The sequence below is a fragment of the Simochromis diagramma genome, unplaced genomic scaffold (genome assembly GCF_900408965.1).
Source record: "Simochromis diagramma unplaced genomic scaffold, fSimDia1.1 OVJJ01000487.1, whole genome shotgun sequence".
In the NCBI taxonomy this organism is placed as follows: domain Eukaryota; kingdom Metazoa; phylum Chordata; class Actinopteri; order Cichliformes; family Cichlidae; genus Simochromis; species Simochromis diagramma.
This window is the reverse complement of record NW_024387305.1, coordinates 4,346,946-4,374,942: the sequence shown is the minus strand read 5'-3', so window position 1 is coordinate 4,374,942 and position 27,997 is coordinate 4,346,946. Positions and strand designations below refer to the sequence as shown.

Here is a 27,997-nt window from a genome sequence, read left to right as displayed (position 1 = left end):
ACCGGCTGCTGTGTGTGGCGAGACCCCCCTCTCCCAGGCGGAGGGAGATGCTGCCGCTGCTTGTCCCCGTGCTGGAAATAGTGGCTGCCAGCGGCTTTGTTGCCCGCGACCCGGTCCCTCTTCTCCCGCACGCTTGACCCTCCGTTTTCTCTTTCTTCCCCGGAGTCGAGGGTGCTGAAGTTCCACACAATCAGCGTCTGCACCAGCAGCACCGTGAGGGCAGCTATGAGCGCGGACCGCGACCGTCGGGCCAGCCTGCGAGCACACAAGCCGCCGACCATCTTCGCACCGGGCTGCACGGAGCTGGAGGACCGTCTGTGGCTCTGCGCAGCGCGACGGGAGGAAAGAGTGGAAGTAGAGGGAGGACGAGGAGGAGGAGGAGGTCGTGGTGGAGAAGGAGGGAGGGAGTCTCGGTTTTACGGCGGCTGAGGCGAGGAGAAGCGTCGAGAAGGAGACACAGGGCCACCGTGTGGTGAAACTCGGTGAGCTTTCCAGCAGCAGAGGATGCTCCCGGCATCTGTACGGCTGTCTCTGCTGTTCACTGTCCGTGAGAGGAACTGAAGTCTCATTTTTCATCTTTTAAAGGAATTCAGGTAATGACCAAATAGCTACCTGCAAATGTTTGAAATGGCCGATGTCACTATCATTAGAGGGCAGAAAACAGCCGTATTAGTAAGGCTTAAATGGGTTCTTGTCAGACACTGGCAGCTTTTATCTAATGCACCCCAGTGGAATTTTTTAGGGCCTTTCTGGGTTTTAGAAAGATTATCTCCTTTGCACTACATTTGCTGCAGCCCAGCTGGGATCCAATAGGAAAATTACATTTGTCCTCCCCCATGTGCTACAGCTGAATAATGAAGCTGGTGATTTGCCCCCAGTCCAAAATGAAAGATAATTTTCATTATGGGGGCTGGTCATCTGGTCAACTGTCCTTTTAACCAATAGACCCACCTGCTGTTCACACTAATCTTTCACCCAGTAAGATCTGGAAGAGTGCTGGAGATGGTGGCTGCCCCCAGAAGAAAATGTACAGTTTGGACTTTATGACGATATTAGAAATTCATAAAGTCTAGCACAGATTTATGCTTTTAGTACTGGCTGTGTGATTATGTCCACACAGCCACTTTTTGTTTTTTTATTGTTACTGTGTGGAAGAGAAGTGCTCATTGACCGGTTACTGTAACACACCTTCTGCCATGGATTTAATGAGTCTCTCGCTCTCTCTAACGTTCTTCCTTCATACCAGCAACATAATTAAGATTTCAGAATAGACTGAGAGCAGGATTCACCATCTTACCAAGGCTTTTCTAAACCCTTTGATAGATTCAAGATGAAACTATTTTCCCATCCTTCAGTTCATTGGTAGTTTATTTTATTTTGACTTGTACAGTATTTCTGAGGAAACCTCTCTTTGGCCACTCTCTCTGTCTTACACTTTCTTTCTCTCTTCTAAAACGCTCCATGGTTCCCAGGTTTTTTTTTTATAAATGACAGAAAGAAAGTAATAATATCTCCTCCAACAGGCCTTTTTATACACAGCAGGCATTTTGACTTGCCATTGTAGAAAAAGCGTAGGTGTTGCTAAAAACATTAAAAATGGCTCAGATCTATTCAAGTGTTCCAGTAAGTCACAACAGTGACCCAGCATGAAGAATACCAGGAGCCTGGAACTGAGGAAGCTGAATAGAATTCAGTCATCAATAATTTTATTCTTTTACAGCTGTGCTTTCCCTGCTGTGACATGCCAAAATGACTTATGTGAAAAATGCCTGTGTTTGGAGAGTGGAGCTGTCCTAACAATCAGCAGGTGGCGAATATTCATGCAAATGGCACCAGTTTGTTATTATTATTATTATTATCTTAAATTTACATGCAGCTTATTGCGTTTAACATCTCACTCATGAGAAAAAAACAGAAACCACTAGAGACAACCAAACTGAAAGTGAAAGCACTCAAAGCTTTTAAAACAGCAAAATTAGCAAACATTTTAAACTTTTTTTTTTGTTTTTTTGTTATCGGATCAGATTTGACTGATTATTATTTTTTTACATATTGTTTTTTTTTTTTTTAAATGTCCACATAACCATTAAATTATAAGTCAATTTTTAGACAATGCTGCTACATAACTACACAAAAAGTTTCTGTTATTGTTCCAGAATGGCTTCAAAATTAGGAGAATTTGAATACATTTCAAAACAACTAGAAGTGACATTGAAATGCTCAAATGATTAGCATTTTCATAAAGAAGGACATATCTTTAATTGCTTTATAGTTTAGCTTTACCCCTCTGGCTCTCTTCCACAGCATGTCTTTTATCCTGTCTTCCGTCTCTCTCCCCAACCGGTTGCAGCAGATGGCCCCGCCCCTCCCTGAGCCTGGTTCTGCCGGAGGTTTCTTCCTGTTAAAAGGAAGTTTTTCCTTCCCGCTGTCGCCAAAGTGCTTGCTCATAGGGGGTCATATGATTATTGTGTTTTTCTCTGTATGTATCATTGTAGGGTCTACCTTACAATATAAAGCGCCTTGAGGCTACTGTTGTTGTGATTTGGCGCTGGTTAAATAAAACTGAATTGAATTGAATTAACATGTGATACAGCTAATTAGGTAAGGTATTATGATGGGTTAATATGAAGAAAGGAAATCTTGCCATTTGAGTTCCAGTGACAACGCCACAGTGTCACTGATTCTCTAGCAACTGTGTTTGTGTTTATTTCACTCCAGTGACACACTTATTCAGTAATTTCATAGCCTAATTTCAAAAAGTTCTCCTCAGACTGGTGACTCATCTTGGATAGGTCACTTAATCACTCACATAAAACCATTTCTTAAGGCGTACGTACACCTTAGAAATGAATCCATGAAAAAATCCAAAGCTCTGTAATGCTGACGAGTAACCAGAAGCTCGCACCAAACTCTGCACCTACTGTTACTAATTACCATTTACATTCAGACTAAGAAAAAAGAAAGAGAATCTGGCACTGATGATGTCATTCACACTTAAAAGGAGATTCGCTCGCTGAGAGTTTGTGTAGGAAGCTTCACAAATAACTCTCATGTCCCACTCTGAGGAGCGAATATTTTTATACCAATCAAACTTTCAGTTGAACTCTTCGGAGTGATTCAGAGATGGGTGTTAAATACGCTTCCTGAGCTCTACTGGCTCTTCTATCTCTGAGTAACAGAGATAGAAAGCTTCTCTTGTAGATACACAGCCCCATACTTCACCTACACCTACACCTGCAGTTTGGTTATGCTCCGTTTCTACAGTAGGATTACATTCACGCTACCAGGGTTAAGACCTGGTCCTGTTATAGAATAAATGCAATATATCACTAAAAGCAGTCACAAACCTTCACCTATGAGTCAATAAAATAAAAAAAATAACAAAAGTAGGGCTGAGTACTGTGTAACAGGGTGCAAAAACTTAAAGCTGAATCCAAACTAATCTTGAAATCAAGTTCATTGAGTGTTGAATTCCAGCAGTGGCCTACCCACTGGGCTCAGTGGGCTCCGTAGGAGGCTACCACACTCAGTAAATGTGCTCAGTCAATCAGCCAATCACAGGGAGATGAATGTATCAGGGCTTCATTACACCATCCAACATGGATTACAGCACACCTATGGGCGGCCATTCACTATAAAACATCCAAACTGTTTTAGATTTTACATTTTCTGTTGGTTCTTTTGGGTCAAACCCAGGAAATGCAAATTCTGATACGTCCTAGTTTAATTGACACACAGCCATTGAATTTCCTTTGTTTACACGAACAGACCTTTCATTAAAAATGATCATTCTCCTTTAGAAGTTATTAGACATATGGTCTATATATATAATATATGCATATTTCTTTGTTTTGCACATTTATTTTATATTAGAACATTTATGTGCACTTCCTGCCTGCATTACAATAAATTCCTTGCTGTGCCCTAAATCATATAGGGGATGAGAATAGTTTTAACATGTTATATATGTAAAGATATTATGTAACATTTTTAAATTATATGCAGAATGTACTCTCAGATTATTTCATTAAGTCCACTGAAGACTGTAATTTATGTGGGTGACTGTATACTGGCCCCAGCATTGCAAACTGACCATGAGATGAAGCTGCAGTCCATCCACCAGTGGTGACTCAGAAAACAAGGCTCTCTCTGTTGGTTAGTTTACTATAGAGAGAAGAAGAGGACAATCCCTTCAATTTCCCACTAGATGTTTAGCCTTGAGTTTCCCTGTGGCTGTGATATACATCTCTTTAAGAGAAGAGTTCTGAAAAATTCACATTTCCCAGTCAGATGTTTTATGATAAAAGTGCCTGGCTATCTCACATAATTATGATCATGATTAGCCTTCATATTCCTACCTGTTCTTGCCTTAACTCACTAATTTTGAGCATTAAGGGAGAGTGAAAAAAACTAGAGAACACCGTTAAGCCTAAAAGTTATATCTAACATTAGCAAACATTTACACAGACTTATTTCTATACTTTTTTTCCAACTCTAATAAAAAGTAAATCTAGCATATTTGGGGCCTACTTTCAGGTACTTGCCACAAGGGCTGACCACAGAAGGTAGCTCTGCATGTTTGAGTTGGCAGACTTTTTCTACTAGATCCTCTTCCAAAATATTCCTAAGGGCAGATTTTTGTCTCTGGCTGGAATTGAACCAACAACCTTAAATGCCCTAACAACTACACCATGGGAGGCATCCCTGTAATTTCAGCTTATTTTAGCCATGGTGCGGTCAAATACTTGGCAGTGTTTATTAGCAAGTCACTAACTTTGTCTTGTTTTTTGCTCTAAAAGCAACACCTTTTACATAGCATACAGCTGTTTGATCCACTCAGACACTGATTATTAAACTTAAATTTGATTAGACACATCACAAGAATGAGTGATGATGAAAGTAAAACCCTCACAGTGTTGTGGCTTACAACTGCGACATCGTGATCAACAATTACTATTGATCCAACATACTGATCCTGTTGATGTTAAAGCTCAAGCAACCATACCATTAGTTTGTCTAATCACTCAAAATGAACAGCTCTATTTGATGTAACGGTTCCAGTTTCATCTGTCTTACATTCAAGCATAAACTGAAGCTTTTAATGTAAGCTGCTGGGCTATGCGGGGAGTATTTTTCAAGACATAACACACCAGGGACAGTTACATCAGACCCTGAGAATTGGTAAATGAAAAAATAGCCTGCTGCCTACTTGAAGCATTTATCATGTTTACTCTGTGGTGTTGAATAAGTGATTGAGCTTTAGGCGACTAAAGAAAAATGAGGATGACTATTAAAAACATTTCAAAAGGCAAATTTAAAATGGTTTACTGTCCGGAGAGTTTAAAAAAATTGTGTCAAAACATTATGTCTACCAAAACCTACTGTGCTATATATCAAAACAGTCCAGGCCCACTTAGGCATGGGCTGTTTGAGACCTCTAAATGTGTCCTGTATTATTAAGGATCTACTTTAACAGCAGTTCCATTGTGTCCTGTAAGCTGGGAGTATGAGCTACCATGGACTCCAGCATCCCCCAACACCCCATCACTTGTTTGTGGTGCCTACCTACTTGAACCACTGTTAGTAGGCTCTTATCCCTGCTGCCTGGGAGCACCCCGCAGGCCTTGCAGTTTGGCTCCAACCCAATCTTGTGGCTCATGTCAAACTTACTTAGACCTTTACACCTTCCCATTTGTCCACATCCAAGAAGTTGCACATGAGATCCACTTCCTCGATTGCACGAGGGCTCTCGAGGTAGAGTGGTTTGCCAAATTATTTGAAGGTCAGTGGTTTGATCCCCACCTCCTCTTTTTGATGTTTTAAGGTATCCTTGGGCAATATACTGAACTCCAGATTGCCCCCTATGCTGTTATTGGTGTGAATACATGTAAAATAGCTTTGAGTGGTCAGGAAGCCTTGAAAAGAGATATTTAAATGCTCTTTTCAAGGCTTTAGTGTTGATTTTCAATACTATGTTGAATGCATATTGAAAGAATAACTTTTCCCAGCTGGAACAAGATTTTCCAGCATTTCCATGGCTGTGTCCTACAACACTCAATGTGCCCAATATTGAGGGAATACACTAATTATCAGACTATCCTCTGCACTAAAGAAAAATGACACAAAACTGTATCCAATTATATTCATCATCCATTATAATCAATTTATTTGATGACCTGGGATTGAAATTGGGTTAGTTATTCACGTCAGTTAAACATGTCGTTAAACAATAATGTACTTCTATAGTGCTTTGATTTTTTCTTTGACCCTGGCTAAATCCTAAGTGCTGGTTGTGCACTAAGGATCAGAAAGCTTTTGGATATATGAGACATCACTAGCGACTTTATTTCATAATCGAGTCTTTCGTGAGAGCTATTCATTCTTCTTTGTTTTGGAGTAACACAACACCGAGGTGAATAAATAAGAAGACACGTGGGACACAGACAGTGGCTATAGCTTTCTGGCAACTTGGTAGCTAAATGAAAGTCAAAACAACATAATTGAAGTAGAATGGACAAAATATTCTTGATAAAAATTCTGACACTAGTCATTGTGTGAATATATCCTGCACAGAATTGGAAAGTAAAGTATATGCTGTAGTGGGTATGAAATTATCTTTTTGAGGTTCACACTGCAGTTTTTCATCTTCAGGAATGCCTTGACTGACACAGACACAAAGCACACGCAGTCCCAAACCACAGCTTGATACAAGACAAAGAATGTGAGCTGTTAACGCTGTGACAAGGCAATAAGACATTCTTACCATCCTCAGGCTTCCATCTTTATTTTCAGCTTAACTCCAAGTTTGTCTTGTACAAGACTTTTCGCTTAGGAAAGACTTTTAAAAAGAAGCGGGCCATTTCAAGGAAAATGTGAGGAAAATGAATTTGTTTTGCTTCCATCATGCAGTTAGATGGGAAGAAAAGTAATGTCAATGGAGCTTGAGTGAAGTCCTTGTCAAAAAGTAAAGTTCGCTAGGTTTCTGCATTTTGAAACACCTAATCTGCGTTCTGATCATACAGATTTCTTGAAGCATTTGAATTGCCATGCAAGTGATTAACTTGGTGACATTTCTGCAGGCAAACAATGCGAACATTTCAGAGATAAGGGTCCAGACCGCAGACTGTTGCACTGAATTTCAAAATCTCTTTATATGCATGCAGGCACTCCAAAAATATTTGAGCATCTTATAAATGTTAATTCTTACTTTGTTGAGGAGTGAGAGACAGGAGGAGGGAAGAGAGGCTGCAAACTGCAGAGAAGTAAAGGTGTTAATTACGACAGAGATGAGAACAAGGAAGGAGGAAGGAAAGGCAGTGAGGGAGGGGATGCACATACTGCAACAAATGAGAGCAAAATGAAAGAAGAGCCAGATGAAGAATAGTTAAAGGACGAAAATAGATGTAATTGGAAAGTAGGGGTGAAGTCAGAAAATGGAAGGGAGAATAGAAAACATAATCAAAGCATGGCAAGTGTGCCTATAGGTCTACTAAATTAGTAAAGAGTAAAAGAGAGAGGTAGATGATGTTATAATCACTGGAAGACAGCGAGCAGGAAAAACAAAACCATTTATGAACTCAATATGAAGAGATTAAAGCCAGAGAAAAGAAAAAAATAATATGAGATGGAGAGCGGCACTGCTCCTCTGGCAGCAGAGCCATGTCTTCCCGTCTCATTAGCTGTAGCTCTGTTGCTTAGGGGACCAAGTGGGCTGACTATCGCCACAACGATGGTTACCATTCCCGGCGGCAACAAATGCTGATTTTAATTAGAGCCGACCTCTTTGTCACTCTACCAGACAGGCACACACACATCGACTGACCAGAAGAACTTGCTGGGATATTGAAGCAAGCATGCAGTTGTCCTCTCAAACAGCCCGCCTGTGTCTTCTGAGGAATAAATAACAGCGAGGCAGAGAGGAGGACAGATGAGCAGACAGCTGGTGGAGTGAGTCTGGGACAGGAGGGAGAGGAACTTGGATGGGCCCTGCACAACAGGACTGGTGAAGCCTTAGGCGTCCTGCTGTAGGACACTTTATTGCACTCAGTGTTTTATGTAATCAGCCAGCGTGCTGACTGGAGTGCAGTCGAACACAGCGAAACACAGTAGCAGACAGGTGTCCTTGACAGAGCTGCCCCAGGGGACCAGAGGGAGTCTTTTTTCCTCTCACCGTGATATGACAAGAGACTAAAGCAGCAGACATTGTTCATACATAGCTGAGGCCACGGTATGCACAGGAGAGAAGAAGCTGCTAGACTCTCCGTGTAATGTTTAAGATGCTTAAAAGAATAAGACGTGTCATCGCAAGTAATCACTGCTGTGTCAAAGCCTGAAAATGGCACCGTCAAAAAGTTGAGAACACCTTGCTTCTAATCCAGTTTTATATTTGCAAAAAAAATTTTCACAATCAATAAAGGTTTATTTTAATTTACTTTACTTGTTTAACATGTAATAAAATGCTATATGGTACATGGCCATATGGTATATGGTACACATTTCAGGTGATGTCAGTCTTGAGCTCAGTATTAAGCGATACGCTTTTTGTTCATTTTGGTTTTAGCTATCCCACCGACTAAATGTCCCTCTACAAACAAAAAGCTTAGCAGTATGCTTATTATTTGATTCAATAAAGCTATTGGTAATATTATCAAAAAAGAAAGGGACGGAAGGGAGTATCTGCATAATAGAATCCAAGACGCTCCCTATCAGAGATATGAACAATGTTAGCTGCTCTTTTCTGCTCTTTATTTGATTAACTGATTCCTCTTGACCCAACTCACATGCCAAATATTACAGTGGACACTGTCCTGAAAGCTCTTAAAAAACACAGATTTTGTTTTAAATGTTATTAAGACAAAGAGGCTATAAGGTCTGGTGAAAACCATCTCCAAAGCTAACCCAGGCATGCCTTGATGCAGACAATTAGTCCAGACGTGACTCTTGCATTGCCAATGCAAGGGCAATAGGGGTTACAGAGAGGCACTACACCATAAAATCCTTTTGGTGAATAGACACAGCTTAGAAACACAAATGCTAAATTGCAAATATTAGCTCTGTGTTGTCTATATATGCATTCAAACATTAAAACCAACCAGGGGTTAAAAAACAGTTGCATTTCTTTTTCTAAAAAAGACTAACAGCTCCACTTTGCAAATTCATGAACAATGCTGCATGCAGTCTTGTTGTTTTTTTTTCTTCTCTAGATCTCTGTGTACTCTTTAATTACTGTACATTCCAAGTTTAAATATAGCACCACATTCACTGTAAATTACATGTGTGTTGCAACACTAAGTGGGTGAGCTTAGCAAACGGTCACTGAGAGGATTTACAGAATCGGACACAGGACAAGGTTAAAGAGTCCCTCGTTCTTCTACAGGAAACCTCCTAACTGTGAAATGACCTCTTATCTAAATGCTAAGGAAAGTTGCTTCTTTGTGGAAAAGGCAAATACTAATATGTTAAGCCTACCCCAAACAAGATGAGGACTTTTTTTCATATCGTCATATAAGTTAGGACTTAAATTATTAATATCTGTGAAAAGGATGGGGCAATCCTTCTCAAAAAGACAGTTAACTTGTGCCTTTTTTTTAAAAAAAAAAACAAAAAAAACTACAGTGTAGAAAATATGTGAGTTGGATTTTTAGTTAGTGTTTTTTAGATTTTTAGATGGTCTGCTTTAAGAAAATGGCATACCTACTTAGCCGAAAGGCCGATTTACCTCTAAAACTGTCTCATTTCATATTGCTTTGCACTTGACAAAAGGCCACTCTAGTGACCATTCCAGACTGTGGTTGTATAAGTAACCATCTAAAACATTTCAGACTTCACCAGAGTTAAGACCAGTTTAGTGGAATATGGACTAGACTAAGTGTTATTTCATCTTTCATTGCTGATTTATTTCTGGCTGCAACATTGCCATTAGTATCTTCCTGTGCACCCATTTTATAAGTCCAATCAGAGTCTCTTAACACTGTGCCTGCCTGTTCAACACAAGACTAGTTCTTAACACTGCTGTCTGTCTTTTATCCTGTCGTCCTTCTCTAACCCCAAGTGGTTGTGGCACACGGCCGCCCCTCCCTGAGCCTGGTTCTGTCGGAGGTTAAAAGGGAGTTTTTCCTTCCCACTGTCGCCAAAGTGCTTGCTCATAGGGGGTCATATGATTGTTGGGTTTGTCTCTGTATGTATTATTGTAGTTTCTATCTTACAATATAGAGCGCCTTGAGGCGACTGTTGTTGTAATTTGGCGTTTTATAAATAAAATTGTATTGAATTGAATTATCCTAAAGCATATATAACAACAATAAAAGCAAATATAGTTGAAGGCAGAATCAAAATATTGCCTTTGTAGAAACCTACTTTGTGTGAAGTGCTTGTGGTAAATAAGTACAGATTGCTGTTGAGATTGGCTTATTTGGACCATAATTTCAAGTTGTTGTATTCCTTACAGTGAAGAGCTGTAGGTTTCCTTTGGCGTGTGTGCTCATGTGTATGAACGTGAGTGTATTTCCTGAGGAAATGGATGTATTCCAGGGTACTAAGCTTCTCTCACATCAGACAGCTTACCCTGGAGGAACACAGCACTTCTTATCAGGTACAAAGCTGAAATCACCTCCAGGGAAAAAGACCATACAGTACAATGTGAATCCACAGCTTCAAAAGGGCAAATGGATAAGAAAAAGTGAAGTCGGGCACAAGAAAATTTCTACAAGACAGTGCATTAACGCCACATAGCTTCTAAAGTGGGAGACCATCAAAAGATGTGGAAACATATTTGCACATCAGAGTGGTGATTTCATGTGTTGCTGGAATTGGGCAAATTTTTCTGTTTGTTATATCAAGATTTTTGTGCGCCTTTGGAGACGTGAAGTAAATACCATAGCAACCATTCTGGTTTCCGATGTCCTCTTCAAAGAAAAACTGTCAAATCAAAAGTTCAGCCCATCATTTTTGCAGTTCCATAAAATCTTTTTGTTGCTAAGCAACAAAGGTAGATGCTGTGTATGCTAGCCAACATTAAGACTTTTTTTGATCCGAGAGAAATGTTGACTTGCTTGGGCAACAGGGTTTATATTTAGCATGCTATATATATAGTTAAAGAAAAGACCCACCTACTTTGGTTGTTTTGCTATTAAGAATAGACTCTGTTCCCCTTTAAGTTCACTGTAACTATACAAACTTGTATTAAAATGCAAAATCTTATGGTATTCCTGTTTCTTTATATAACAGGAATTTATATATCTTTAGTGATGTGTAAGACCACATTAGTTGATGACAAATGACAAACACAACACACCATTTTTAAGGATCCATAAAACGAATTCATTGCTGCCACTGCTTTGGGAGAGCTGGAAAAGGTTAGCACAGCTTGTCCTTTCTTCGTGTTTCTATATATCAGTGTGGAGTTGGGGTGCATTTTTATCCTTCCCACTTTTTTGTTTTACTTTTTCACAGTGTTTCCAATGACATTGAAAAAAAAGTGAATTAGCACAGATCATGTCTAGTCCCTGCAGAAATAAAAACGACATTTAAAATGATTTTTCAATAAGTTAATATAGACCTTATTAAATGACGCAACCGACTACTTAGTTATTATATAAGCATTATGGGACTTGAATGTGGAACAGACAGTGAACTGTGAGAAATATGGATAGTGTCGTCTACAGCCTGCAAGAATGCATACGTTTCAGCCAATTATTGGACCTCAAGGTAATTATGACTACCTTTCTGAAGGCTGAAAGGGCGTATATGTTATCAAGCAGTACAAGGCACATGTTTGTGTTTTTTAATGATAACTGCTTGAAAGTATTTTTTCTAGATTAAAGTCTGGAATATCATGAGACCTTCTGTGTTTGTCTAAATGCAAACAGACATTAGACAAATAATAAATTCTACTGTTAGATGTAAAGTTTAAATGATCTTTCAAGTTAGATTAAAAAAAAACATTGGTCTGACAGGGATGATCTTTTTCTACTAAAGCCCCTCTGCAGATTAACTACTGATTCTAAATTGGCTTAAGGCGTGAGTGTAGATAGATGCTCTGAGTTTTCATAGAAACTGGAAAACGCCAGTTTGTGTCTATGTAAGTGAAAAAACATAATTAAAAAAAGTTTTAATATTTTATTATTTCATATTTTATAATATGCCCATTTTGTAAATAATAACCTACAAAATTCCTTGTACGTAGATATCACCTTGTAGAGCAAAATTTAGTATTTCATTGAGTAATTTAACAGAATACGTTACAAAATACATTTTGGGGCATGTATTCTGTCATCTGTAGTGGAATACATTTTAAAAGTAACCTTCCCAACACTGACTGTACGTCTGATAAACATAACACATCCTCTCGAGTTCTTCTCTCAGCTCTTAGCCTTTCTCCAGCTTCTCATGTTCCTTCTTCCTGATGTTGCTATCACTCAGTATGGCTGCATCTATCACTACGGCCATCTTCCTCTGCTTGTCCACCACTACTATGTCCGGTTGGTTAGCCATCACCAATTTGTGCATCTGTATTCGGAAATCCCACAGGACTTCTTAGCTTGGCCATTCTCAACCCTCCTAGGGGGCGTATATCATTTCCACGTCGGTACTAATTACACATTGTACATATTACTAAGTATTGTGTTTTCAGGGCAGTTAAAGCATTTTACAGTTTTCTCGGTCATGATAATTGATTTGTTCTCACTCATAGGTGTAAACCATTTAGAGATAAAGAAGAAAAATTCTGTTTTGGTTTCTTGCCTGTTAGAACAGCAGATAGAGAATAAAGCAGCTCATGGTGGTAACGTGGTTTGGGTGAAATCGCATTGCAGTCTCTCACCATGTTAACAATAAATAATTGTTTCCTGTTATATTTAGTCCTTACTACTTTGTGCATTAAAGAGAAGAAAAAGAAGAAAAAAAGCTTAAAAAGTACTGCTGATTTTGTTCTAGGTCGTTCTCTTAGGATCTTAAAGCAAGTTAGGGGTGCTCTGTGCCTTCCAGACCTATCCATTTTTTGCTCCCATAACTGAAAACCTTTCTTTTTCACCTGGCTTGATGGACCCTGTGTTTAAGCTTTGGTCAGAATTAGGTCTTCACACTATTAAGGACCTCTACATCGACAATTGTTTTGCTTCATTTGCTCAGCTGCAATCAAAATTTATGCTCCCCTCTGCTCATTTATTTAGATACTTACAAATTAGGAATTTTGTTAAACACTCTTTTACCCATCTGAATAAGCCCCCTGCTCATAGTGACTTTTATGATTATTTGAATAAAAATCCCACTTCCAAACACCTAATCAGCCAATTTACTACACTTTTTACACTTATACCACCTACTAACCACATCAAGGATGCTTGGGTTAAGGACTTGGAAGTAGACGTATCGGATGCTTTGTGGGCCAATGGGTTGAAGAAGATTAAAGAATGCTCTGTTAATGCCAGACTACAACTTATACAGTTCAAGGTCCTTCATCGTTGGCATTTTTCTAAAACAAAGCTATGCAGCATTTTTCCATCTATTTCGTCTTTGTGTGACAGATGCAAAGCAATGGATGGAACCCTTGGTCACCTTTTCTGGTCTTGCGCCACACTCAGGAGTTTCTGGGCAGAGATATTTAATATATATAACCGGATTTATGACTTAAAATTAGAGCCGGATGGGAGCTAGGCTGCTCCCTAACCTCATTGGCACTCAGACGTCCTCTTCAGAAAGCCTTAATGTTTGGCATGATTGTAGCTAGAAGACTTATTCTTAGAGCCTGGAAATCACCATCTCCTCCATTGTTCAGGGTTTGGCTACGTGAGATGATTGCTTGTTTGTATATTGAAGAGGTTCGTTATCGTTTGGCTGACACACATTTTAAGTTTGTCAAAATCTGGGGCCCTTTTCTCAATCATATTAATGGGAATTCAACATAAACTTTAACCCATTTGACTGCACTTTGTGTTTGTGTGAAACTGCACTTCTGCCAGACCCTGATTCCTTCCTGGACTTGTTTCCCACATCTTTTGGTCTTGGTGAACTCTCTGTTGCCCTGTCTAAACTCCCACAGAAGATCATCTTCTTTGGACAATGGTGTTTCTTTTGAACTTTTGATTTGTACTGGCTAACTGGTGTATTTTTATTTATTTATTTATTTTTTCCTTTTCTTTCCTGTTTTCCTGTTTGGGTTTTTTTTTGTTTGTTGTGTGTTTGGTTTCTGGTTTTTCTTTTTTTTTTTTCTGTGCTTAAATCTTATTGTTTTTGAATCTCATGTCCTTTGTCTGGTGTGACGTTATGTAACTTTGAACTTAAAATCTTATAAATAAACATTTAAAAAAAAAGAAAAGTACTGCTGTTCTAGCAGCACAGTCTATCTGTGATTAATAAAAATACACTTTTACTTCATGAACTGAAAAATTGCGCGACATGTATTCTATTTGTAAAACACTTAATTCACTGGTTAGGTGACTTGTCATTAAAAATTGACAGTGAATGACATTTACAGAGCATGAAAATTTATCTGACTCTTCAAACTTTGCGGTAACGCTCAACAACCATGAACTCCTCTTGCTGCTGATCTGAAAATGAAGCTAATTGATGCCTACAGAGCACGGACGGCTATAAAAAGATATGAAAACACTTCTAGCTTGTAATTTCCACTGTCCAAAATGTCATTAAGAAATGGCAGTTAAGGGAAACTGCGGCAGTAGAGACCTGAAAGAGCAAGAAAACTTTCCAATAAAACTGCAGGGCAGAAATGGAAAGTTAAACCCTCATATGACTGCAAAGGCGGTTCAAGAAGGCTTAGCTGTCATGAGAGTAATGGTGCGCAGTTCCACTCTGCAGTATTATTGCACAATCAGGCTCTACATGACAAAGTCCCCCAGAAGGAAGGGAAGAGTCCAATTTTGACAAGAAATGAAAAGAGGCTAAGGCTTTTTACACTGGAAAGCAAACTTTTGTTTAAATGTTTTCATTTTTTAAACAGCTCAAAGGATGTTGTGATGGTTAAGAGTCAGAGGATGAGCAGAGTCACTCAGAATTATTTACCAGACCACGAGCAATCATACATTTCTATTAATATTAATAGCTACTGAAAAAATTTAAATTACTCTCACAAGATTAATGCCAGAAAATATTGGTAGAGTTGGATCTGGCTGTAGTCCATTGTTTTCATTCTCACAAGCAGCACATGACAGTAGATAATTTGTGTCAGCTGTTTTCACATCAGTAAAAATGCTCACTAGTACCCTGGAAGTAGTTTTGCAAAGCCAAATGCAATGTTGAGCATTTGGAACACAATGTGAATACCATTTGAACACATGGCAGTATCTTTCCGTCATGCCATCCTGTAATTAGTTGTGCCACAAATTGTCACCATAAGGCACCAGAAAAAGGGCACCTTTAACTACAGTTTTCATCTTTAGCCAGACTGTATGGATGTTATGTCATGTATCCTGTCAGTAGCATTAACCTTTGGGGAATAGCACAGCTCTCTGTAGTTTTACATCTATTAATATTGATATTCTATGACCTTAAAGGTATTCTGTTTGTCCCGAGTCACTCAGTGAATTTGCTTTCCATTTTACAGAAAAATCTGCTTCTATGCATCTTCATTAAAGCACCAAATAAATTGTCTTTCCCAAATCCAGCCTCTCTCATCTTTTTTGCTAGTTTGACATAATACAGACCACATTTAAATTGATATGACTGGATCTCCATGTCTGACAGGCAGAAAATGATTTTTTTTTTCTGCACTGGAATCCGCTTCTCTGTTTTTTGAGAATGATTATTCATATGACATGGAAGCCAGAAGTGATTATCAGCTGGACCATGTGTGACCTCTATGTAAACAGGAGGATATTGGATTTCATATAACCTGATCGTGTTAGGATGCCTGAGCCGTTGACCCAGGGCTTTGAGTTTATTATATTATTTATCATTTCTAGTCTTTGGTTTCTTAGAGTTCTGTCTTATGGTTTATGTCGCTGTGTTCTCTAGTTGCTCTGTCTCCACTGTCAGCTGTATCCCCTTGTCAAGTTCGTGTGTCTGTGTTATGTTTCCTGTTTTACTTTGAAAGTCCGTGTTTCATGTAAATGCATCTGGTTTTGCTTCCTTTGTCTCGTTAGGCCTGATTTGCCCCAGCTGTGTTTCCCTCCTGTTACCCATTCCCTGATTGCTCCCTCTGTGTATTTAAGCCCTGTGTTTGTGTTGTGATCAGAGATGGGCAGTAATGGGTTACTGTAATCTGATTACTTTTTTCAAGTAACGAGTAAAGTAGAGGATTACTATTGCAAAAACGGTAATTAGATTACCGTTACTTTCCCGTAGGAACGCTGCGTTCCTGCGTTACTAAAACTGTAATTTTTTTGCGAGAATGTCTCATGACAGTGACGTAAGCAAGTGCGACGTTCGTGACAACAGCTGTGTACAGAGCAACAATGGATAATTTATCGAGTGCGGGAGAGAGTATGAGCGTGCAGCGTTTAAAGCGTGGAAGTACTGACCTTACTTTGAGTTTGATTCCATAAAAAGTGACAAAAACATTAGTGTCCGTTGTGCGTGGGAAGAAAACTTGTTTTTACAGCGAAAAAAACCCCTAAACTTCCAAGCAAACACAGAGTACGCTACGACATAATGGGAAATTCACAGAGAAACTCGCGGATTCTTCCACTGACCGCTGCGGCACACCTGCACCAGGGTAAACCTCCGCCTACTCCACTCCTGCTTTACAGGTGAAAATAGAGCAACAGGACCGCTGAGTCTTTGACTTTATTTATTTTCTGCTGTGTTTTACTTGCATCTATTTGAAAGAGTGAGTGTAAACACACACAAAAAATTATTTTATGTGCTGGAATGTGCAGAAAATAGGTTTAAATATTAAACAAATTTCTTCCAGTCAGAGAATGTCGACTCAGAAATCGAGAGAAAACCAACAACACACCCGGCAGAACATTATGTTATTTACACGGGTGCACATAAGTGGTCCGCATGTGCGCATTCGCTGTCAAAATAAAAGACGCGCACCAGATAAGAAGTTGCAACGCGCGTTTGCGTCCATATAAAAGACACTGTTTTTGTCCGCTAGAGTGGGATTTTCACGGCACATTCTGCACCACATCTCTGTGCGTTTATCATTTGTTTGAAGCCAGCTCACCTCCTGCAACCACTTTTCCGAGAATACGCGCTTCTTTTGTGGTTCGGACTCCTTCTGACATTTGTTTGGAGGTGGAGGAACACCAAAGTAATTGCTTAAAGGAGCTTCTTCGACATCTTTAAGAGTTTTAAACAAATGTCTGTCCTCCTCCAGAAAATCTTATGTATGCAAACACGCGTTGCAACTTCATATCTTGTGCGCGTTTTTTTTTAAATTTTATTTTGACAGCGAATGCGCACCTGCGGACCACTTATGTGCAGCCCCGGTTATATAGCTCGTCATATTGCAGCCACAGAAATTCTTTTGTCCATGAAACCATAAAGCTGCACTTTCTTTTTGCCTTATAGTCTGATTTGTCATAACTTTTCCATTTTGTGGTAAGCTTTTCTTTGGCTGTCACTTCTTCACCCTGACCTCTCTTATTTGGCTCAGCAGAACTAAAATATATATCCTGCTGCTTTTACACACACACACACACACATAACGGTCAGCGATTCTCTGCGCGATCAACCTCTCACATGTTTAAGCTGCGGGAGATTTCACTTGTCATGTTTGCATAGTAAGCTAACGATTGATAAGACGATGTCAGAGGAATTGGTGCGCAAATTATCATCACTCACCAATCAGTACTGTCGCTCTCTATACACAGTTCGCGCGATTGCAAAGTGAAAGCAAAAAACAAGCACAAATTCAAACGCGATTTCAATATGTCACATATTGACAGTGGCTCATCGATGCCAATGACATAATTACCCAGCTACATTTCCGAAAGAATGCAAAAGCATTGACATATATTTTTCCTTCCTACAATAGCCCGACGGGCAGGGCAGAGATAGATTTTGGTAGCCCGACTGGAAAAATCGCTAGCCCCGGGACGTCGGGCTAGCGATTTTGCGAGCCCTGTATCTGATTGAGGAATCACTCATCTTTGGAAAAGAGAGTTTATTACAGAGAAATGGCTCTTTCCAAAATAAAAGCTATACTATACGCTTCTTCTGGGCTATATTCTCAGCAGCATATTGTAGCGGGTCAGGGCTGTTCGGGGTTCTGTTTGTACAGTTATGTTTTGTTTATGTTGCCATAGTGACGGGTGACGCCCTCTCGCTGCGACGGTGTGTCCTTCCGGGGTCAGAGGGCGCCCTGTGTGTTGTTGTTGTTGTTGCTGTGCGGTTGCCGCACTGAGCAGTTAGCTAGCGGCAGTGTTCTTCTGCAGATGTCAATAAACGGCTGTGCTCCCTGGCTAGCTCACGGGAAGCAAGACCAAACGACACCTCCGTCTCCTCCTTGTCTGAGCTCGCCACAATATTAAACATATCAGGTCCCCATAAGGAGAATCATGTGCTAACGGCTGTCTAAATGACTCGGGTAAAGTTTGTAGCATGCATGCTTGTTGTTTTGTCTGCTTCCACTTGTCTTTGCACTAGGATGATGTCGGCGTAAATGTGCAGTCATATTCGTTGTGTTCCCACTAGTGCTGTCAGCGTTAATCTCATTGAAATGACGTTAACGCCACAACACGGCAAATCTCCATTAACGAGCTACCCCTGTTCGCCCCGTGCGTGGGGCTAGACGGCCAACACGTTAACGAGCTAACTGCGCTAACACACTAGTTCCCACCCATGTAATTGAGCATTGTGTGGCACATCCAACATACTGTTTTACTTTAGTCCATGACGCGCTTACCTTCAGGGTCATACGTCACATGAAAACCAAAATAATTCCAAACGCCAGATCTGAATGAGGGTGGGGGAGGTTCAATTTGCCATGTTGCAAGGAGAGCTTAACTTCTGTCTCGCTAGCTTGCCCTGCGCTCTTCCTTCTGAGGATGCTGTCTGTGTTGAGCGCTCAGTGGATCTGCGCTTGACAGTGCAGCCTAGGCGGAGTAGTCGAACGCAGATTCACTGAGCGCTCAACACAGACAGCATCGTCAGAAGGAAAGTTGATAAAATAAATGACAAATTTTGTATTATTCGATACATATGCGTACCGAACCGAAAGCACTGTATCGAACGGTTCAATATCGATACGAGTATAGAGGTCACCAGTGTAACGCAGGGCTAATATGGGCAATCGTGGCTCAAGAGTTGGGAGTTCGCCTTGTAATCGGAAGGTTGCCGGTTCAAGCCCTGGCTTGGACAGTCTCGGTCGTTGTGTCCTTGGGCAAGACACTTCACCCGTTGCCTACTGGTGGTGGTCAGAGGGCCCGGTGGCGCCAGTGTCTGGCAGCCTCGTCTCTGTCAGTGTACCCCAGGGTGGCGGTGGCTACAATGTAGCTTGCCATCGTGAGTGTGGATGACTGGATGTGTAAAGCGCTTTGGGGTCCTTAGGGACTAATAAAGCGCTATAATACAGGCCATTTACCATTTAATATAAAGAGACAGCCATTCACATGGTAATAATCTTTAGATTGTGGGAATAAACCAAAGTAAGAGAACTCTTACATTGAGCAAGATAATGGCCATCACATTCAAACCCTGGACCTTCTTGCTCTAAAGCACTAAACATTGGACTGTGCCAAGGTGCAGCCCAGAGGAGCTAAACCTATGGGCAGAAATCTGTGCCATCAGAAACTGAATTTGAACAAGTTAAATTTGAATTTGAATTGCTCGGATTGAATCTGAATTGTAACTTGAATAAATGCTTTTAAAAACTGAATTTGAATTAGCCTAATTTGAAATTCAATTTATTGGTTTGAAAATGATTATCACTAAATTGAAATTGAATTTTATATTTTGAAAATGAATTCATTTGCTTTGAAACTGTATTTTATCCTTTAAAAATTTAGTTCTCGAATAATTTCAGATTCACTTCCCACCATTCAGTTTCAGTTCTACAATTCATTTTTTGGGACTTACATCCGGTTCCAGTTCAAGAGTAATGATTAATAGAACTAAGTTTTACTAGAAAGTGTTACTGACAGGAATCTACAGCGTCTTGAGCTGAATTAAGACTTCAGAAGTCATTCGTCATGTCGAATGACCAGCGGATAAACTCTCAGGTTGGTAATAAATGTATTACATGTATAAGAACAAGCGTCATGTTAACAAATGATAGCCGTAAGGTAACTTTTATGCTTATTGTAGCTGTTAGCTAAAAACGCTAATTTAGCGTAGGTTGCCCTGGATTCAGCTTTGACAAACAAATATGATCGACTGTTTCTAGTAGAATTCCAAAGTTGTCCTATTGTTCCCTCTCAGAGCCCTGTATACTTGCAGAGACCCATACAGTAGGGAAACATGCAAAACAATGTCCAAACCTTTGTATTTTAGCTTTATTTATGTCTTACACAGCATCCCAACTCTTTAGCTAACTTAATAACTTTAGCTAAAGTAAATAGTTAGTCTAATTCATGCTAATTCACATTCAGTTTTTAAAAGCAGTTTTTCAAGTTACAATTCAGATTCAATCTGAGCAATTCAAATTCAAATTTAACTTATTCAAATTCAGTTTCTGATGGCACAGATTTCTGCCCATGTAAACCATTCTTCCATGAAAAATTCCCCAGATGCAGGATACTCTCAGGTGTTTTTATTTGTTCCTCTTTTCAGTCCTTGCAAGCCACCAGCCTGGGGCAGTTTAGCCACATAGGCATTTAGCATTTATAGCTTTTGCTTTCTGAAGGCGTAGACCTTGTCATGAAAACACCTGAATTTAGATGCAGAAGTTCTAAACAGAACATCATCCACCTATATTCTAATCATTCGTACTAATGTAGAAGCCCTAAATTTAATTTTAAGAATTAGAAAGCACAGTAAATACAAGGGCACTAATTGCTTATTTTTTCTTCCTATGACTGATTAAAGAACACACTTCAAATATCTTGCATACCACAGGGAATATTTGAGCTCTCAGAGTGAGGTTCCACTCATTTTAGGCAAGTGCCATGATTAGACTTTGTTTACCTGTTTACATGTATCTGTATAACACAGAGGTTTTTAACTCTCATAGTTAAATTAAAACTAATTTCAGGCTCATATCATTTGTTAAATACAGAGAACTATATAGGAATGGGTAATTTCAAAAGTTAAAAGCAAGCAGAAAACATATAACACAACTCTGTGTAAACAAAAATATTACAAATTCAATCATTAAATCACCTGATGCTTCTGGATGGCATTAACATGGTCAGAGGGTAGGAACAATTCACACAAGTTCCACTTCACTTAGTAGCTACATCAAAGTCTTTAGTCCTTTTAGTTTTTTAACTGTTCAAAGGTTCCAACTTTTCCCCGCCAAATGAAAGGACACAAGCCTGATTTAAACTGTGATTTTCCTTCATATTCACTCAGCTCCAGGCTGATTCTTTTCATCTGTCTTCAAGGTTAAGAGTTTGACTAACCATCGTCTAGACAGTAGCAGGAGCTAGCGCTCCCGCTCTGTGTTCTTTTCCTCCCGTCTCTCTCCATCTCAGGGGCTCTACTTTCAGCCCCAGGGCCATTTGCTCTAAGGGCAGGCATAAGAGAAGTTCCATGCATTCGCCTTCGATCACAGTGAGCATTTTTTTTCTTCACCACTCCCCACAGTCCTCTTTGACCAAGCAACCTTGTTAGATTGGTAAAAATAGTAACACCGGCAATGATTCTGAAGAAGCAAGACTCTGTTTTTTTAAAAAAACAAAAGAAAGGCAAGAGGGAAAGCAGGAAAATAATGAGGGAGACAGTCTGGAAAATATACGCACAGGCTACAAAAGCCCTTAGAGTGGCCAGACTTTCTGCTGCTTAGGTGAGAGAGATTAAATGCCCCGACTGGTTTGGGTGATTAGCAATGACCTCTCCTACAGAAGCTACAACATCACTGCCTTAGGCTCCCTTAGACAACAAGCACACAGTGTGCATTTCCAAGAGATTTTTAGAGAATTACTCATTTAAATAATAGCATTTATTTCTGGTTGTTCCAGGAAGTAGCATTTCCATTGTGGATAAATTATCCATCAACATCTGTTCTTATAGAGTCCTTCTAGCATAAGTAATGCATTCATGAACGATTAAATTAAATTAATCTGAAAGACATAAAAAAATAACATGCTCCCCATTAAACTGACAACAGATGTCCTGAAAGAGAAGTCTAATTCCCGATATTTACAGTAAGTACAGCCTTGCACATAACATGCCTTCAAAGTTTCATCTAAAGTGTGGACTAAACTTTAGCCGGAACTAAGGTCGAGCTTTAATGCCATATGTGATATTTTTGGCAGCGGTAGTTGCGGCACTGCAGGGAAAGCTCTGCTGAATTCAGCATTAAAACACTAACAGAATAGTTTCCACCCAACTTGTCCTCAATCAATAAGATGCCATTGTAAGTGTTTGCTCTGAAATAAATTGGGAATTCATTTTGTTTTGTTCCTCCTCCCCCTTGCTAGTCTCCACTGATGCTGTGCTCCCACTGTTGGCGTTGGTGGTTAACTTTTCTGCCCGATAATGGAATAGAGTGGACTGCTTATCGATTTGTTTGTCTAGATACAAGTCAACGCCCGCTCTCCGTGGAGCAGCGCTGTTACATTTCTGTGCATTGTGCGGCAGACTGCGGCGTCGATGCTTCAAATTACAGAGTGACAAGAGGTGGTGGAAAATAGGCCACATGTCAACTAATGATAAACCTGCTACATTTTCAGACAATTTGTTTTTCTTTGTGCACTTGATGAGGTCAGTGACGAATCTTGTCTGCGAATTGCCTCTCACACTGACAACAAGCAATAAGTCAATGCAGGGAGAACTGCATGCATAAGGTTGGCTTTCCTTAGTGAGCATTGTGATAAATGAGCACTATTAGAGATGATGCATGTGATTTTGTGATGGTGACTGCTACTATTACATTGACCTGGCAAATATGTGGATTCTTTTTATCTTAGTTCTAACTCCCTAACTGAGTCATTTCTTTCACTGTGTTGCACAACGGTAGGAGGATAAGTTTTTTAGTTCATCTGATATCCAGGTGGCTCAGTTCTAGCAAGAGTTCTAGCAAGGGGCCAAAGATCTATCGTGTAATAACTGGAGCCGGCTTTTTAGCAAAAGGAGTGCAGGTGCATAAGTGCAGAGGTTGGTGTATAGATTTGCTTGTGTGTGTATATTAAGACTGGGGCTGTTGGAGGCATTTAACTCAACAGTGCCTTAATAGCAATATACTGTATAACACTAGTGTGCTGTTCTACACTCTCTCCATTTGTCTCTCTCTCTCTTTAATCTCAGACTCTCCTGTCAAGGTCCTATCTTTTTCTCTGTCCCATCACTCAATTAGGCTTTCCTGTCTTTTTATTCTATCTTAGTCTTTTCACTTTAATGTAAAAAGGAAAAGAAAAAGAAAAAAAAAAGACTCTCCTCTTGTATTTGAAAAATGGCCAACTTGCTTCTGAGCCTGCGTTTTAGATGGTTGTCTACATTTCAGCCAGTTGTCTCCCCCAAGCCTTATTTATCCAATTCTACGCTATGGGAGCAATCATAATTGTCTTGACAGTCATGTGGTGAAAGAGGCCGACCAGTCAGTGTGGGTGGAGGCATCTTTACACTCACACAGATTCAGCGCTGTCAAGGTCCTTCTGTCCTTAGCCCATAGCCCCTGGACCCGGCTGGTCCTGTTGTCTGAGCAGATTAGCATTCAAAGCACAGCAAAACCACACTCAAACTGTACAGTCTAGCACACATACATTAAAATATGCATGCTGCAAGCATCTACACATATGTGCCAATGCTATAGGAGCACGTGACTCAGGCTACAAGGACAACGAGTTTCAGGTCGCCACGCTGTTGCAGAACACCGATCGAATATGAATATGATTTATTCCTTTGTTTATTCCAGGTAGAACCAAAGCTGTGTTTTGGGTTGAACTATGGTTATTTGATAAGGGAGTCCAGCTGAGCATGTCTGTTGTTGGCAAACGACTCCCTCATTAATTTGACAAACAGCAGTCTATTTCTGGTCAGTGCTTCGGCAGATTTTTGGAGTAGAAATTGAGCACGTAATTCCATTATCCTTTGAATCTGGAATTGAAGAACAACTGGCGCTTGCAAGCCTTTCTAAACATAAACAAACAACAGCTGTGTTTATGCAACTGTTGGAGTCAGCTTGGCTTATAATGAAACCTAGCTTAGACATAGCTATTACAGTGTTGTGTATCACATTATGATGAATGGAAATCCCATTTTCATATCAGATACATCTGTAGCTGAATAAGCTTAGATATATGTACAGTATATCATGCTTGTAACAAGAATGATAATTATATAAACTGCAAAAGTTGTTTTTTTTATAATTATATTTATATAATGTTTCAGGAACCACAGTGTTCCTATATACTCTTGCCTTTAAGGGTTTTTATTACCACTGTCAATATAACAATTCAGAACTTAAACTAATTAAGTTAATTTCTTAAAAATATACGAATTAAAACCACGTCAGATTTGAACATATGACCACAGGTCAAAGCAATGGAAGATTGTAGATACTTAAAGGTCCCTATTAGAAACCAGTTAACAAGTGGAGTTTAATGTGTTTTGTGTCACCTTATGTTTCAAAGTGCAGCCTCAAAAGTCAGCTTTTGATATTTTGAAAATAATTCCCTACTAGCACATGAGAAAATAAGTCATGATTATGCAAGTACTTTCCAAAAAAACAGCAACAACATTACGTGAATGCATTGTGTAACACAGCAACTTCTGCAAGTGTTTCTCCTTAATTTGGGTCTGATGCTGATCGACATCTGCACAGCTGAGTTCTGCTCTCAGAAAACTGTACTTATACTTACAGCAACTATGTTTCTAGGACCAGAGAGTTTCTAGGTTCTGAACTTCCTGTTTGTTCTATCTTTTGTTCCCTAATTCTGTAATTGTCATGGATTGAGGATGTTCTGTCACATTTAGCTGTAAATTCTTAGCAGACCCAACAGCATACAGAGCAGAGTGCTAGGGCTTTCTTGGCTACAGGGCTTTCCCTTGCTAAACTGATTAAATCACATCTATAATGAAAGCTATGTCTTCTGTGATGTTTTATTTTGTCTAAAATCAGGTGTGAATGCTTTTATTTAATTCTATTCATTTATTCCAGTACAATGGCATTAGGGATAGGAATAGACATAATTGGTATTCCTTTGCCTCATTTTCACTGAACATTCAGAGTAGATAAGGCTTGAATCTTCTTACTGTAAGTATATATAAAATAGCAGGTAAACACAGCTGTTACTAATAACTAGATCCAGCAGAACCTTCATTTATGTTATTAGTAACACCATGTTAAAATTAGTGCTGTAAAAAAGCCAGTAGAACCTTTCAGACAGAGGGTGAAATGTGGTACATTGTGGGAAGAATACAGTGGTTTTCACAATCTAATGTTATAAAGCTATTCTAGTACATGCCCAAAATAAAATCATGCATAATTGAGAATTATATGGACTGGAAAACTAACTTAAGAGCAACTTCAGAATGGTAAAAGAACAGACATATTAAATTCCTAAAAAGCTATGCAGGCTGTTGAAAAATCCTGCATTCCAAAGTTTCCTTCCAATATTTATTTACTCTACAGGGGAACCTGTGATCAGCATTAAACACTGTTGAAATTGACTCTTTAAAACCCAAAGTCTGTCCTTTGATTGTCACTATCTATGCTCCAAATTACCAGCTGAGACTTTTGAAGCTTGCTGAGTGTGTGGTGCTAAATGGTTGTTGTTAGTAGTTGACTTTGAAGCAAGATAATGACACAAACATCACTCAAAAGGCAATTACATCCCACCCTTTTCTTTTTGAGACTCAATGGCGTGTTAATGTGAATGAAGGGAAATGTAGTGTGAAACCAGTGAGGCTGTATAGTCCGGGTTAATGGAAGCTACAAACGGTTGGATGGGAACTAGTCTGTTCATGAGGGCTCTCTCCTCGTTCTGCTCTTTTAAAAGTAATATTACACCGGAGTGTGGCAAAAGGATGCACTGAGGACTCAATCAAAGTCAGATAAGAAACACAGAGAAACTGAGGATACTTTGGGGTGAAGTGGTTTGAGAGTAGGAACATTTATCCTAGGATGTGTTATCCTAGCTAGATGTTCTAAATGAGTTGTACAAGGTGTGTGTGTGTGTGTGTGTGTGTGTGTGTGTGTGTGTGTGTGTGTGTGTGTGTGTGTGTTGGGGGCATGTCACTATTAATTTCTTTCACTTTAGACACTGTCTTAACTTACAGGCTGAAGCAGTATTCTCTTACATGCAGTATATCCCTGACTGAACAGTCATTTTCTACATAAAGCAAGTTACAGAGAGGCGAAAAATGTGGAAACATAGTACACGCAATACGGAGAAAAAGAGAAGAAATTACAGAGGATGGAAAAAAAGGAGAAATAAAGAAGACAATATTAAGGCTTTTGGAGAAGCGGGCCTCGGAGAACCACCACGGGACAGAATGGAAAGAATAGCCTGTATTGTTTTCTCTTCCCTTTGATTTTCTGCCCTCAGCAATAACATCCTCCTGCATACACATACAACCACACACACATATGAGCTTGTTCACATATACAGTGGCAGAAGTACTCCAGCATTGTTCCACCTGAAACTTGAGCTATTTCCATCTGAATCAGTTTTTCTGTAATCAGAAAAATGACCTTGTTTGCCTTTTAAGGTCTCTAATGTCTTCCAGAAATAAATACCTCTTTGCAGTTAGTAATTGAGACCCTCAGCAAGTATGTGGTATCAGTAATGAGGCAAAACAAAACTGTCTACGTTGTGAAAAAATAAATAAATGACAATAATTTGGTTACTCATACTAAAATATGACGCCGTTTTTTCCCCATCCAATGGGAATCTAAGGTTCAGGCACATATTTCATTACCTACAGATGACCAGAAAGAAGTCTAGCCATGTTTTGCTTTTTAGCAGTTGTGAGCTTACACTACTGTTTTCTATCTGTAGCAGACAGATATGTGGGGAGAAAAACTCTTAAAATCTTAAAATGATATACAGAGAAGACACCAGAAGTTTTTCTGATTTCCATTTGCAGTCTGAACAATATTGGAGAATCACGTTTAGCAGGCTTTGGATCCATGCAGGAAGAAGACGGCCCTGGCCAAAATACAAGCTTCAACATAAATAGCTCCTATTTAACAAATATTTTATTAACATTTATCTACATTTACAGTCAGACGATAAATAATAACTGGCTTAGCTCAAATATCATTTTTCTTATTCTTCCTGGCTACAATTAAACCCTCTAAGCAACACTTATGGTTTTCCTTACAAGCTATAACTTAATAGCAAATGTTAGCTGATCCTATGATTGAAGCATCAAGATGTATCAAGATCCAGACAAGTAAGCTTGACTAAAAGTCAGCGTAACTGATGGCCAGGTTACCAAAAATAAAATACAAAAATCACTACTTACTGAATACCATCCACGAAAGGTTGTTCTGACAGGAATAAACTAAAGATGTATATAAAGTACATCTAAGGACTCTCAGCTCACTCTCCACACCTTGTGAAGGCCAGGTGGAGCTCTAAGGGATGCTGGGCACGCGGACTGGAAGCTGTGCTTCTGAATGCCAATCACAATCTCTGGAGACGCCTGATCCCCCAATCCTTCTCTCTCCTTCTCTTCTCATCGCTCCTTTTTCTCTTGTCAGGTGGAAGTGAATGCTCAGGGCTACATGTGTTAAGCAGATGTGTGGGAATTGGAGAGAACATCAAGGTTAAGAGGAAAGGTGCACCGAAAACCCCAGGCAAATCTGCTACCTAGTAAGTATTTACGTGGAGAGTCTCAAGGGAGGAGGGATTTATTTGCATATACAGGTGCGTGTGTCAGCGAAAATGGTGGGTATTTCTATTCATGCTTAATGTGCTATCACATTGTATTTGCTTATATCTACTGTATTGTTTGTATGGTGGCTGGTGGTCATGTGTATCTTTTT

General features: G+C 39.5%; 1 protein-coding gene and 1 long non-coding RNA gene across 2 annotated transcripts in view; one reads left to right on the top strand and one right to left on the bottom strand.

The window, feature by feature from the left end:
- xylt1 (xylosyltransferase I) overlaps window positions 1-281 on the bottom strand; it is a 79,590-nt gene extending 79,309 nt beyond the window's left edge. The window contains exon 1 of the mRNA XM_040004387.1: window positions 3-281. Within this exon, the coding sequence (XP_039860321.1) occupies window positions 3-281 (279 nt within the window). The remainder of the gene's footprint in view (window positions 1-2) is intronic.
- On the top strand, window positions 277-27,797 carry LOC120716776. The gene is made up of 2 exons (XR_005692041.1): window positions 277-593; window positions 27,713-27,797. It is a non-coding gene; the product is annotated as an uncharacterized LOC120716776 (long non-coding RNA).
- The last annotated feature ends 200 nt before the right edge of the window (window positions 27,798-27,997 follow it).